Below are 14,876 nucleotides of genomic sequence, written 5' to 3' on the forward strand. Positions count from 1 at the left end.
ATCAATGGTGTGTGCTCTTTGAACTTTGTATTAAAAGTGCTTTGAAATCATAAGGTTGTTATGGTGTAGTTTTACTCAAAATAATGCATATCATCATAACACAAGCCTTGAAGTTAAGTGCTTAGTTTAATGAAAATAGTTACCAGAGTTCCCACAGGAGAACAGAAAATAACTTTTAGTCCTTTTGAAGTTATGAAGTAGCTTAAAAAGAGGAAGAGGAATAAACAAGCTTGCAGAAGTTTATTATTCAGTGTTTCATGCCTGACCAACTCTAAAAAGGAAAAAATTCTGGATAGATTGAGGTATTAACATTTTCCAGCTGAAATCCATAATTGCCCATCAACAAACACAAAATCACATTTCAACTCTTGACTTTGTGCTTTTGCCCCTGTGTTCTGAGTCAGGGAGGAAACAGATTTTTCTAAGGCTCTGCTTTACAATTTTGTTAATAAACCACATCTTACTGGTAAAAAAAATATCATCCTAAAGACAGTAGTAATACATTGCTAAACATAACAACTCATGCAATCTAAGGTCTAACTTTATTATTCATCATAAACACTCTCTTCTTAAAGGCCTGATGGGAGGGAATTGGGAATTTATCATAGTGAAGATGTCTTCTAGTGCCAGCTTCATTGTTTTTCAGTTTAGCATTGAGATGTGCTCTCTCTGAAGTGTTAATGGAGGTCACTGTTGTTGCTCTCCTTTACTATGTCTAACCAAAAGAGTTCTTACATAGTTGACCGTTGAGAAACAAAATGATGTACTTTCCTGTGTATCACCTTCAGCTTGTGAACCTCTAAAGCAGCAGTGATTAACAGGACTTTTACAAAGTTTCTGTGTAGTTACAAGGACAGCTTCAATCTTCTGTCATTTTTTTGCATTAGCTATGATTATGCTTTTACCTCCAAAATAAATTTATTTTAAAGGTAACAATACAGACTCAGAGAATAGCTTATGTTTCATCTATATTTATCAGCACTCACTGTACATTTGTGTCTTCATTACCAGGAAATATTAAGGGACATTGTGCCATCTATTCCTGTTTACAGTTTATTATGCAGAGATAGGAAACACTTAGCATGTAAAATGAATGTAGAAATTATTCCTGGATAGAAACACGGACATTTCCCACTCGTTGGCTCTTTCTCCTCCATCACCGGATCAGAGTGTAATTGTCAGTAATCAGGCCTGCTTGCTGCTGATAAAACCACTCTGAATGCTAGCAGCCTTCTTTGTGTGATGACTCAATTATTCCAGAAGTGCCTCATCAAATCTGCCCCATCAGCTGGGCTAATAAATAAGGAGAAGAAACTGGCCCCCCAAAGCAAATTATAAATCCATTTGCATTAACCATTTCACTGGTCCATGATCTAGGCAGAAATAAGCATGGCAGATTGTGTTAAGCTTATTTGAATATGTTTATAACATTTACAGCGTGCAACCTTTTTCTTTTTTTTTTTTTGCACAAGGTGTTGGAATGATCAGTCATGAATAACATCTAAATGCAGTTATGTTAATTACAGTGAGGCCTCAGGCATCTTTGAGGGATATTTAGTTGCTTAAATCAGGTGAAAGTTAAACCCTTCTGCAAGGCGAAATATGATCTTGCACATGGCATTGGAATTACTGCAGTGTTTAAAAGAGCGAGTGAAGGAGGGCGGAGGGTATATTTTTACAGGTATTGAAAGGACAAATGCTGCTGTTATAAGGCTTTCCAGCACAGGCAAAATGACCTCATGTTCATCACAATGCAGTAATAGGTAAAACAAAATTAAGCCTGATGTTTGGAAATAAAGCACCAATCTAATTAGAATGGATTTTTATTTATGTAGCGCAAAAGTGCACTGATCATTTAATACAACTAGGATAAAGACAAGTTCTCTGCCCCAAGGACATTCCAATCCCGATTCTGCCAAAACTGATGTGCATGAGTCGTGCTGTTGAAACCACCAGCCCTACTCATGTGTTTAACATTTGATACATGGTTCTGCATCTTGCTGAAACAGGACATAAGTGTGTGCATAATATTGAAGATAATGAGATTACTACCCTGTGTAAAGTTCCACACATGCTTAAGCCTTTGCAGTACCAGGGCCTAAATCAGAATAAATCAAATGGATTAGAATTTTGTTTTCTGTTGCATCTTGCCTCTTCAAGTTTAACGGTTGAGGAATTTATAGATCTTTAAATTTCTTAGAATATGTTATGTTACTTGTGCAAAGAGAGACCATTGCCTCTTATTATACATATGAATAATTATTTTTAAATTACACTGATAAATGTGGTGGGCTTTGTTTCCTTTTATATTTTTTTTATTCTAGGTTGAATGTTCACAAACTGCTCTGGATGACAATTTGTTTAATACTTTCATCATTACAGTTGATCATCTAGGGTTGCAGTAAATGAAGGAAAATCAGATTCATCAGTAGCAAACTAATCTTGATGTGCAGAGGGAATATTTTCCTTCCAGATATTGTACAGCTTGTGTATTACATTGCCTATACTGACAGAGAAAACAAACTCACATTTTCTACATCTACATTTTCAGCATATTTATTCTTCATATTAAAGTTCTGAGGAATCAACATTTTTAGAAATGATGAAGGGTCTGATCTTGCGATCTGATCCAAGGGACTGGATCCTTGTGCACAGTCCCGTTGAGATCAGTGAGACACTTCAGGGGCCGAGGGATCAGATTTCAGGATCAGAGTCCAAGCTGTGATTTCAATCAGCATTCTGGTATGAATCATGGATCTTATTAGGTTTGGACTTTGGAGTCAACGCTATGCTTTGCATTGGAAGTGGCTATAAACAAAAAGACTAGTAGCAAAGATTCAGCCATGACTTACTTCAGCTGGAAGCAGTAAGAATGACAAGGAAATGAAATATTCTTTCCATCCTTTTTGTGTGTAGATTTTACCATTCAAGTTGAATTTGCAGTGTCCATTTGCCCTTTATTGTGACATATATCCTTTCTGGTATATAAGGCTCATATGCAGTTAGAAATCCTATGTCAGCTGCACGGGTAGTAGTGGTGTTGACAGTAGTGAGGACCTCATGCAGTAGATCTCCAGTCCTGTGCACATTATGGAGGGGATCTCCATGATAAGTCTCCTCAGCTCTCCACTGACTTGGTTCAGTGGGTTCATTCAAAGCCTGGATGGATTGGGCCAGACCCCTTCATTGGGAGATGCTTGGGGACTATGGTGATAGATGCCTCTGTAAGAACCTGGAGAAACAGATTAACAGGGCATTTCCATTATATATGCCAGGTACTCCCAGATATTATAAGTGAATACAGTTCAGCTTAATTAAACCACATCCATATCTGTGGCCTCCTGTCTTTCTTCCAGCATGGATGGACAATAGAGGCTGCTGGCCAGCTGCAGAGATTGCCTAATGGGTTGGGTTAAAGGATATCATCTTTCAGACCTGCACTGCAGCCTAAAACTCTTTTACTTGGGCTCTGTACTGTCTCTCAGCATTTGGCCCATAGTTAATTTTCTTAGAACTAGTGGATTAAAAAAGGCTATTGATTACACTTCTATAGTGAAATAAATATGTTGTTCACCAAATTATTATCGAAATGCTAGGTATTGGAGTAAATCATAATCCATCCTTTGTATAAAAGAAATAATTTTCTACCTGCAATATCTGATCCTACCTAGCATTGTATTTGAAATATAAGAGGTTCTTTGGACTGGTGACACAGATGACACACACATCACGTCACATTAGGTATGTCATATCCCAGGACACAATGTAATCTGACATACCTTGTTGATAATGTGACGGCTGCATTACAACATATTACAGTTTTAAAGAAATATCATATCTTCTCCAGAAGGGTGTGCTTACCCAGGAATCAGCTGTATGGTGGTTAGTCCCCTGTTATTTGAAACAGAGGTCCAGCACATCTAAAACTATTTATTGATAAAGTTATATTTGTAATTAAAACTTATAATTTGTTTTGTTGTGTGTTTTATAGTCTTATTGTTATCCTACTTTGATAATCTCTAGTTTATAAAGATAAATGATGGTCTATAACACAAGGCAGATAGGAATCAAATAGAAAATTGCACTGTTGCATGCACTTTTTCCACAGAGCCTTTTTAAACTACGATTTTTTTTTTAAATATAGTTAGTTATTATGTAAAAGTAAATGTGAAAAGTTATATATTTTTGTGCCCTTTGTGCACTTTGCCAAGAGGATCTCAGCTGTGCTGTCTTAACTCTCAGTCCCTCAGGATGAGAGAGACAGCAGATGGGGTTAGGGCAGAGGGCTGATGCATCTGACAGCAAACGGCCTGGTTGTTGAGTGGAAGCTGTGAGCGTCAGGAAGCTCCTTTTCCCTTGAGAACCAACTAACCACTGAAGAAAGTTGAAAATGAGCCCTTTGAGAAACGCTATTAAAAGTAGTAAAAAATTGCAATTGTGCAGATGATGTGCTGCTGTGTGGTTATTCGAATGCTAATGAGTTTGACATTAGGGAACTCAGAGCGTTTACAGCTACTCCCTTATGTGATTTAGGTCTTTATTGGCAATCTTTGAGAAAATAAATGGAAAATGTATTGCTAATAAATACATAACATGATAGGATTTTAGACAAAAAGGTGCTAAGTTTCAGGCTTTAGAAAGAGCTTTGTTCACCAGCATATGTCTGTTTTCAGGGATCTTTTTGTTTTAGGTTAGTGTGTTGCAAACAAAGAGGAAAAGGCAGGTGGGAAGCTTTAAAACTCTTGTGTTTTTTTAAACTGCTGTTGAACTAGAATAATGAAAAAAAAGGCTTATGAGGGTAAACAACACCTTCTCCAGCAACTTATTGGTTATAATAGCTTAAAATCCTTTTTGCTGCTGGGCTCCTTGTCATTCCCCCCTTTCCCGCTATGCTATTTTGTTGTCTATTTTGCTACTTGATAAAGTTTTATTCATTTTAATTAAAGTAATTGATAGGATTTTAAGGCAAGACTTGATCTACTGAGAGTCAGACATAAGTTAGCTGTTAAATAAATCCCAGTCACCCTGAAACAGTCTTCCAGTTTTTCAAATGACATATTCAAATTGTATTGACAAGGCTTCATCAAACTTTGTCAACTGCATAGACAAAGTTTGAGATTGAAGTTCCAAACATTGGAAGATAAATTTTGCCATCAGGCTGTACTGTATGCACTAATCATGCAAGCACTGACTAAATACACTTTACAGTATATCAAAAGAAACTCTGAAGTTTTAAGTGCTTCTAAACTGAAAAGACGTCATTCTTGTCACCAGGGGCAGAAGTGGCAGTGATAGACTGTATGCAAATAACTGAGCACAAAGGACTTGATTTCCATAGGCACCAGTACTCTGAACTCTCACTAAAGTCTTCAGGAGCCATAGGTTTTTCAGCACTTTTGAATATAAGGCTTGCAGTACTGTACATCCACATATCCCTGCTCCTGCAGCTCATCTTCACTCAAAGCACCCCTTGATGTCAGTGGGAATTTGCTCAGAGAAAGGCTGTAAAATCGGGATCAGGGAAACTTCCTTCCTTTCCTTCAGTTTGTTTATATAGGAAACACTGGCATAATGCAAATATTTTAAAATATTAGCACTTTTAAATAATTAACAAACATTCAGCAAATTTGCAACTAAAGCCTGCAGTAGTTTAGAATACATCCCATTCCACACCAGTTACCAAAACTTTGTTTTTCTTAACAAGGAGTTATAAGAAATCTCTGAAGAGACATGCTTCTGTGATATAAAGGCATGGATTTGTATTTTTAAATATAGTAAAATGGGAAACTTTTCTTGCTGTGGGTCAAATTCTTAAGCTTTGGATGAGTGCATTAACACTCTAGCCAAAGGTAGTTTAAAAAGAAAGTTGATTTTTATTTTGCCCCCTTTAACAGCAGCACCTTTTTGTGTGTTTACAATGTAACTCGACAATACTATGCAAGAAAGTGGTGCACCTGGATATTTTCCCCACTTGATGTAAATCAGTCCCACTTCATCTGTGTTTTATGTAGTGTATCTGCATTCTTTCTTTCAGAGAATGAATTTCAGGATAGTTTGTTAAATCAGAAAAGGTACCTTGGTCAGAGTGACGGATTTGGTCATTTGGAATCTGCACAGAATTTCACCCGGAAGCAGGCAAAGGTGGGAGAATTCATTCATGAAAATGAACTTCAGTCAAAGTATGTTTCTGTATTAAGCTCAGGAAAATATATGATCTATTTGTAGCATTGCTATTTCCATTGCAGATGTGTTAATTTTGGCTACTATTTAGAATATACCAGTGTGCAGGACTCAAGTATAACAATGTTTTACCATAGTCAAATATCTGAACATTTTAAATAAGTAAAAGTTCTGCTCTTTAGTTTCAAAACCCAACTCTGTCTTTATGAATTGGCAAGATGCAGAAATATTTTCTGATCTCCACAAACCTTTCATCGCTGAAAATATGTTTTAAAACATACCATTTTTATTTCGCTTGAAAGACATGACTTATGTTGATAAAAATATCTGATTTGATAATACATGTTGATTTTATTTTTTTTTAAATCCTTCTTTCTATAAGATGGGGGCACATGCTTTGTCCCATTCGTTAGGTATCTTAGTAGTTTTCTCTTCAATGTGATTCACAGTTTTTTACAATGTTGTTAAAAGAAACAATTTCTTAAAACTTAGTATATTTTTCACCAGGTGTAGTCTAAGATATAGAAGGAAATATCAAATTCAACATTTTTCAGGTTAAAAAACTCCTAAATGTGAAAAAAATAGCATCACATTTCAGCTTGAATCAAGCAATCTTTGTGCAGGATAAATTTTATAAATTTGTGCTAAAAACACAAAGCTGGCAGTTGCCCTTTAATTTCATAAAGCTGTGACTCTGCCCTCTGATGCCTTGGTAAAGCAGACTAATAGAAATCCTTGGCACACGTTGGTTACCTAAGGGAATAATGGAACTATTTGCTGTAGTCGTTTGGCAAAAGGACATAAACATATGGCTTTGGTTTATATTCAGCACTGCCAGTTGTGCAAAGTTGCATGGCTGAAGTATACAACAGCAGTGACAACTCAGAAATCAGAAGTGAGAATCAAAATAAATCATCCTCATTACCAAGCTATCCAAGCTTGTCTCTCGTCTAAGGTTTGTTTTGTTGCAGTTCATTTTCAAGTATTACGTCCCATATGAAAAACACCTTCTTCTCAAAAACATACCTAGCATTTGGCCCTCTGCATAAGACCCTGTATCCTGGATGGATTTCATATTATGTAGTCTGCAACTGAATGTGCTTTCAGCTTTAGATTTACTGTTTGCACTTATTTATTTTAATTATTGTGGGAGGAACACATTTAAAGCAATCACTTCCATGCCAAACAACTTTCTCATAGAGGAATCAAGGATAGGATTATAAGGTAAAGGAACATGTGTCAAAATCAAGGGCATGTTGTCAAAAAGGAGTAATCACATGCCTTCTGAAATGGTCTTGAAAAGCACTCTTTAATGTGTGTGTATGTGGTTTTTTTTCTTCCTGTAGATTAAAAAAAGTCCTCTTCTGTTAGGTTCATCAACCTGAGATTAGGCCTCAATACAGGCACATCCCTGAAAATTATGTAATTGTATCTTACTCTAGCAATTCTCTAACGTATGAAATGTTTCTTTTTCACTGCACAAATCAGATTTCTGCAGAGAGAGTAGTATATCTGTAGTAAGCTTCTCTAGAATTTAATATTTTGGGAGGGACATCAGAAATTATATTAAAATGACAATAAGACTGACACAAACCTAAAACACCAAAAGATAGTCAAAGGCTGGTGCTCACTCTTCAACCTACTTGAGTTTTCCCTTGGGATTTTCTTGTTGTTTGGTTTGGTGGCTTTTGGTTTTGTTTTATTTTTTTTAATTACCATAATAATTTCCTGTTTGTTTGTATGTTTTAAAAGGTAGTTTCTATTAAAGAAAAAAGAAAGAAACACACAACCTCAGCGCAAAGAGCACTGACAAGACAGAGTTGTCACAGTTTATTATTTATTGTGGAAGGATGAGTAATTTTCACACTTGTTAGATCACCATGGGGCACAATACTGCACACATATGCTACTGGTCACAGTGCTTTGCAGAGTCTGACTTCGTAATGTTTGACTTTTCATGAGAATACTTGCAGCCCGCCTGCTAGTAAGTTCATGAGAGATAACACTGCATGGTTGTTAAAAATAATAGTCCCATTTTAAAATATCATGACAGGAATGGAATTAGTTCTTGTCACCATTGTAAATCAAAAAATGGAGAGAGAGAGACTCTTTTAAAAGTATTCAGAGGGACTTTTTTTAATAGGAAAATGATTGTGCCAATGGATCCTAGTGATCTGTTGTATGAAAGCATATTTATCAAACATCTTGAATAAGTAATAATAAATCTTTTAGCTCTGTTTGCATGTGTATGTATATGAGAATTGGAATGTATATTGAAATATACACTGAAAATGTGTATGCGAATAGTTAATCCTAGGGCTGTTATTTCTTTCAAACATATCACAATCAATGAAAACTTGCTCTGGACAAGTTGTTTGGCAAATTTGCTTTTCAAAGTCAGAGGTATTTTTAGTTAAAAGATGTCTTGGAATCTTCTATTTATTTGGACTACAGCTAAAACTGGGGATGGTTTCCTTCCTTTTCTTTCCGATTTTATTAAATATAATCTGATGAAAGGTTGCAGCCTGCCACTCTAGGAGTCTCAAGCTCTCTCAGTGAAATTCATCCGTGAGCAGAGATTAAAATAGGACTTAAGTGGTGCATAGACCTTTTGCTAGCTCTCCCCAGGAGGTGAATTTCATCCTTTACCTACATCAACAATGCAAGCTTCCCCACACTGCTCTCATTTCCCAACTAATGTACTGGAGGGACTATTTTAGGGAGTTCTGAAAGTATTATACTAACATTTGTAAAAAATAAACAGACTGCTTCCAAGATGAGCTATTTCCTCGGACCAAATTATAACCTTCTCAAAAAACTGGAGCTAAATCCTTGTTGCCTCGCTCATACAAGTACTCACATGATCGACTCACAACTAATCCGATTCTCTGAGACTTGTGTGATAAGGTGAGTAGGATTTGGCTGCTATAACCAGGAACACGAAAACAATCTGAATAGTAAGGGCAAATGCTGCTACTGCATTAATAAAGTCAGAGATTCTTGACTCTGAGCAATTGTCTGTTCGTAAAAATGAATTCCCTTTAGCGTTCAGATGTCCTGGTCAGTAACCCCGGTCAGTTTTCTGGGAGCATATTTACTGGTCCCACATAACTTCATGTCCCAACCAATAAGCTGCAAAAAAACCCAAATAGTTTTTTGTTGTTGTTTTTGCATGTTGAGTACAAAAAGCATTAGTGAAATTAGTAATCTGTAACACACTTTAAGGAAAACAGTTTAGTTAAGGTCAAAACAAGAACCTTGGCCTTAAACATAAAGGCCAGGTATATAATTTTGTATATAAAATTTTTCTTTGGCTGTTTTGGCCATTTGGCTCTAGTGGCCATGAGTGCCTTCTGACCTGACCATTCTCAACTCCCATTGGTTTCAGCACAGTAAAGAAACAGGCCGTTAGTATATGTAGCAATAGCAAGATATGTCTCAAAACTGCTTGCAGAGGAAAAGGTTGGCTCTAAAGCTATTGGGCAGACGTTCGCATTTAGAACATTGTTTCATATTTTTTGCCATAGCTGATTAAAAGGCTGGAATGGTTGAGTATCTGCTGAGTGCTCTTCCACTTAAAAACAGAAGACATGGAAGTAAGAAACAATGAACTTTTTATTTTTGCCTTTGCCTATTTCAAATGATCTCTGGGGAAAAAAAACTATCAAAAAACAATAAACATCTTCACTGGGACATCACCTGGAAATTTTCAGCTCAAGAAAGAAGGTAGCTGCAAAATATTAATTATTTTCACAGCTTTATCCATATTTATTTTAGTGTCATTTTTACTTTAACACGAGGGACTTTGGCGAGTTGAACCACTTTGCATGCAACAGAGACACTCGTAAGATGATGATGATTTTTGAATGCAAGGTGCACCATCCTAAACAGGCCTAACCATTTTAATCTTAAACTGTTTAAACATCTGTCAGAAATTTAAATGATTTTAAAGAAAGAAAAGCAATAGAAAAAAATCACCGACGTTGATTTTATTGTTGGTTTTCACTCATTGAGTGGTTTTTAAATATTCATCATCATGAAACATGCTATTTCGAACCAAGTAACTGCTGTTCAGTAGAAGCAGGGGGACACCTTTTTTTTTTTCATAATTAAAAGAGCAGCATAGTGATTGGTCTGGTATTTATTATGAAATGATGACAAAGGAGTACCAGTGGTTTTAATAGTTTTAGCTTACAGGAGCTGTTGTTAATTTTGTCTGTAGAGTTGCAGGTGAAATAATGCACAATGGATAAATAGTCTATATTGGTTTAACTGAACATAATATATAGTGTGTTCTGGAGTTGTTTGTCTCAATAGACTACAGTAATCAAAAGTAATGAACCTATTATGTGCAGGACCTTGGAGAGTGTAGAATGGCAGTAAAAGTGTGGCACATAAAAGGTTTATTAAAGGAAATTAAAGTCCATCATTGCCACACCTGCTCCCCTATTATAAGTCTATGGCAGGTCAGTGCCTTCAATCACAACTCAGCATCAGCGAACAGAGCCATGTTTCCCATTACCATTGCAGTCACATTGCAACCCACTCATTCTCAGGTTTTGAGAAAATTGTAACAACTACTGAGAGCCTTCAGCCACTCCTAAATACAAACCCCAAAACATTTTAATCCCTACTCCTAACAAGTATGGTCTGTAAATACAATCATATGAAATGTAATATTTTTGGTTTTACTGCTGCATATTTGATCACTATACATTTTAGTTTCAGATTTCCCAAGCACAAGTAGAAGCAACAGCACTGTTCAAGTATTTATCTAATATTTTCAAATATCTGCTCAAGTACTTTACTGTGTTCTCTCCTGTAAAGAAGTACGAGGTCATATGGCACATATCATGTGTAGTCATCTGTAAGAATGAGTTAGAAAAGGGCCAGGTTAGGAAAGTGTTTTCACCTTTAAAAGAGTTGACTCAGCCCGTTCTCCTTCTAAGTTAGATAAATTCAGTCCTGTTGCCTATGGGTCTCTCAGAGAAGACCTTGAAAATGTCTCCATTGTCTGTTTTCCAGGAACTTAATATTAAAGCATCTTTACATCTTCAGAGCATTGTGAAAATGGTAAGCCCTTTCTTCAATGCCTCTGAGGGCCTGTATGGAGCAAAAATCAGTGCTGTTTTGAGCATCCCCTCCCTCCCTCCTGTATGAAACCCCCTGCACAACAGTGCACAGTGAGACAGCAGGGAAGGAAGAGCCAGGGAATCCACTGCTACATGGATTTTTATCTTGCCACTTTTTGTAGCTAGTGGTGCACAAATGCCCATGCATAGGCTACTTCAACTATTGGGGATTAAGTGGTCTCCATAGAGTGGCACTGCTGCTGTGTCCTGGCCTATGGGAAAATAACTCTTCCTACACATCTCCCTACTTCCTGGTTCAGATACCAGAACCAGGTGCTGGGATCTGCATTTGAGCCTAACAAATTAATCAGCAGTATAGTGGATTCTTCCACAGTGAGTTTTATTATCCCCATTTTAGAGATGGGAAAACTGAGTCACACAGAGATTCTGTGACTTGCTAAAGGACAAACAGTGAGTCACTAACAGAGATAGAATAAAAATTTAGGAGTGCCTGCTCTTTTGCATAGTCTTCTACACCAAGCCCCCTCTTGAAAGATCATACCCTAAATGTTTGATGATATTTTTGGAAAGATTAAAGATTGCCCTCATTATCCTTGGTGAAAATTACACTGTTGTGCAGTCTGCTGTATGTCACTGTGACTCTCCACACCAAAACATCAAATCTTCATCTCTTTAGAATTTCAGGGGGTTGTAATAAAATCCCTGGATTGAAAATCTGTCCGTACAATTTTGGCTCTGGGTTAGATCCAAGACCAAAAGGTGCATATTTCTGATTCTGGTTTGTATGTAGCCAAAAATGTCAAGAGAACAGCTGGTCTTACAAGGTTTCTGTTATTTCAGTCAGAAATGTTAGGACAGCAGCTCACAATATTTAAGTGATGTGAAATCAAAACCTGAAACCTAGCCCTGATTCAATATCAAATAAGAATCCCAAGCTCTAGGTTGTCCTTCATCCAAATCTGTGCATTGCCTCCTTGGCCCATTTGGTACCCAAGATGTAGCTCATTTCATTGGCAAAGTATTTCTTTGTGTGTATGCTTGCATGCATGTGTGTGTGAAATCAGCAATTCTTTTGGGTAAAAACCTTTTGACGATGTTATTATTACTGCAGATAGAGTGAAAAATATAGAATACCACATAGTGATGATGTTTCTAATATTGCTTTAGAGAGGTGTTTTAAAAACATTTTGCTGATTGTTTCATTTTAACAGTTAACAGTATATATCTTGCCTTTGATAGCTCAAGAAATAGTTCTGGTGAAGACACTCAGAAATGTTAACTTACAACATTAGCGCTAGGTATTTGCAGGTGCTGCTGATACTCTCTAGTTCCCATCCTCCAGTAAAGATTTAAATTTCAAATTCTGTTGTAGCAACCCCTGAAAGCCGCAAGAATAGTATTTCACAGTGTCTAATCTTACATCTGCAATAAACACCTGTAGGTATTGGCATCAAATCTTAAAGAGTAACTCTTACTAGTTGCTTGAGTGAACAAATTTCATCATTACAGATATCTCCTCTGGATTATTTATCAGATATTCAGAGATGAGTTTTTATCTTTGTGACAGCATTATGAAGGCATGGTTATTCTCCTTTCCATTACTGTCTGGGCATTGGAAACTTTATAACACATTCTGAAGATTTTCTTTCTCAGTGGCAAAAAGGAACTAAAGATGTTGTGTTAATGTTACAGATGGATGCAGATGGTGAAGATAAAAAGCTGCGAACACGCTCAAAAGGAACCAAGGGTGAGTTAGAAAGCACGTTTGATGACCCTGTATCCATCACACCATGAAATATGATAGTTCCTGTGTACAGCCCCTAATGCGTAGTCAGAGTGTATATGGCTTCCTTAGGGCAGCTTTTTTAATCAAGCCGGGACACAGACTGCTGGCATTAAGAGGCAAAATGTTATTAGCTGTGGTTTAAAGAAAAGAGGAAATATTTTTCTAAGGTATGTTATTTTAATACAAATATTTATGAAAGCACGTTAAGGATATAGTTTACTTTGTAAAGAAATGCCTTTCATCATGCAAATTAAGGTTTAGTAAAGGAAGCAGAGTTGCCTGAAGTTGAATGACGTCTTGCGAATAATATGCTAAACTTTATCAACCATGTAAAAGAACAGTTTGTTCATTGCCATCATTTGACTATAAATGACCTGTATGAGGGAACAGAAGTAAACTTAGTTTTAATCAAAGGATAGTGTTTTTTTATTCTCTCTGAATGTACTGGGCTTTTTTTTTAAGTCGATTTTTATATTTAATTCTGCAAAGTTATGATTAAAAAGTTATACTTACTGCTATCCCTTCTCTTTTGGTAAGGAGCAGATGGGAATGCAATGCTGCAAAGTAAACAGGCCCTTTATGATCTAAACACCAGGAAAACATGATTGACGAGCAATACAACTACACATTTTAATTCCTAATGCTTTTTCTGACCCTTGATGGTGAGAAGAAAGTGAACATATGCACAAATAAACATAAAATTTTGCCTGCCATCTAAGCAAATTGTGCTTATAAAGCCTATGGCCTGATTTTCAGAGGTGCTGAGCACCTGCACCTCTCCACGATTTCAGTGGAGATTCTGTGTGCTCAGGACTTGTGACAAAGAGGCCATTAAGTACTTTGATGTATTGTCAAGGCTCAGTAGTCCTGGGTTACTATGAGTCTACCTGGCAGAGGGGATAAATGCATTAATTTTATAACTCCAAGATCAAGTTGTGGCTGAGACCAAAAGTGAAAGTGAGGTTAGTGCGGGTTTTTAATCCCTTAGCGGCACATCACCAAACCACTGCAAATTGGTGGTCTCTGCTGATGAGAAGACAGGCAGTGAAACTGAAATCAAAGGGACTCTTCCCATTGATTTCAGTGGAACCAGGATCTCAGCCCAGGACTGCGATGGCAGGTCAGGACTGAGATGCATTGGCAGAGATGTGTTAAAAACAATGCCAGCCTTTGCCCAGAAATAAAGAGGACTATGGCTCGAAAAATTTCCCTTAATTCTTGAGGTAAAACTTTTAAAACAGGACCCAATACTGTTCCCATTGAAATTAACGGCAAAATTCCCGTAAACTTCAGTGGGACTAGGATCAGACCCGAAACAGAGCTATTGCCACAAAGTAATGAAGTTATTGCAGCACCTCTCAATGTCCAAGACTGCTGGAAACTATCATCTGATTGACTGGGTCTCATTTAACATATTCTATTCAGTGTACACACACACACACACACACACACACACACACACACAGGCTTAATAGAGCAAGTGCATTTTCCCAGAAGTGGAACAACTGATACTGGCTGTGCAACATGAGTAATCATTAGAACCACCTGTTGGCTCTGTCAATATGCTGCGTACCCTTGTGTGGGCAGGTATTTGTAAACACCAGCTTTCTTCATTCCCAAATCAAAGTACCACTCAGAAAAACAAAGATTTCTCATCGTTCTCCCAGTAATAAAAAAAGTGCCTTAGTTGCTTTGCTGTGCTGAAGATTATCAGCTTTATCTTGTGTGGGGTTTATCTAAATTAACCCTGGGAATTACACATTTGGTCAACATTTTCCAGTAATAGTTACAATCCTGCAGTTAGCATAAAATAAAGA

General features: G+C 36.9%; 1 protein-coding gene across 6 annotated transcripts in view; it reads left to right on the top strand.

Moving 5' to 3' along the window:
- Window positions 1–14,876, top strand: part of ST18 (ST18 C2H2C-type zinc finger transcription factor) — a 200,000-nt gene that overhangs the window by 103,611 nt on the left and 81,513 nt on the right. For 4 of the 6 annotated variants that reach the window (XM_074944391.1, XM_074944392.1, XM_074944394.1 and 1 more), the window contains exons 2-3: window positions 6,035–6,141; window positions 12,966–13,020. In XM_074944391.1, coding sequence (XP_074800492.1) covers window positions 12,966–13,020 — 55 coding nt within the window. In that variant the 5' untranslated portion in view covers window positions 6,035–6,141. The remainder of the gene's footprint in view (window positions 1–6,034; window positions 6,142–12,965; window positions 13,021–14,876) is intronic. The other 2 variants (XM_074944393.1, XM_074944396.1) reach the window with 1 other exon arrangement.

The sequence above is a fragment of the Natator depressus genome, chromosome 2 (assembly GCF_965152275.1).
Source record: "Natator depressus isolate rNatDep1 chromosome 2, rNatDep2.hap1, whole genome shotgun sequence".
Taxonomy (NCBI): Eukaryota; Metazoa; Chordata; order Testudines; family Cheloniidae; genus Natator; species Natator depressus.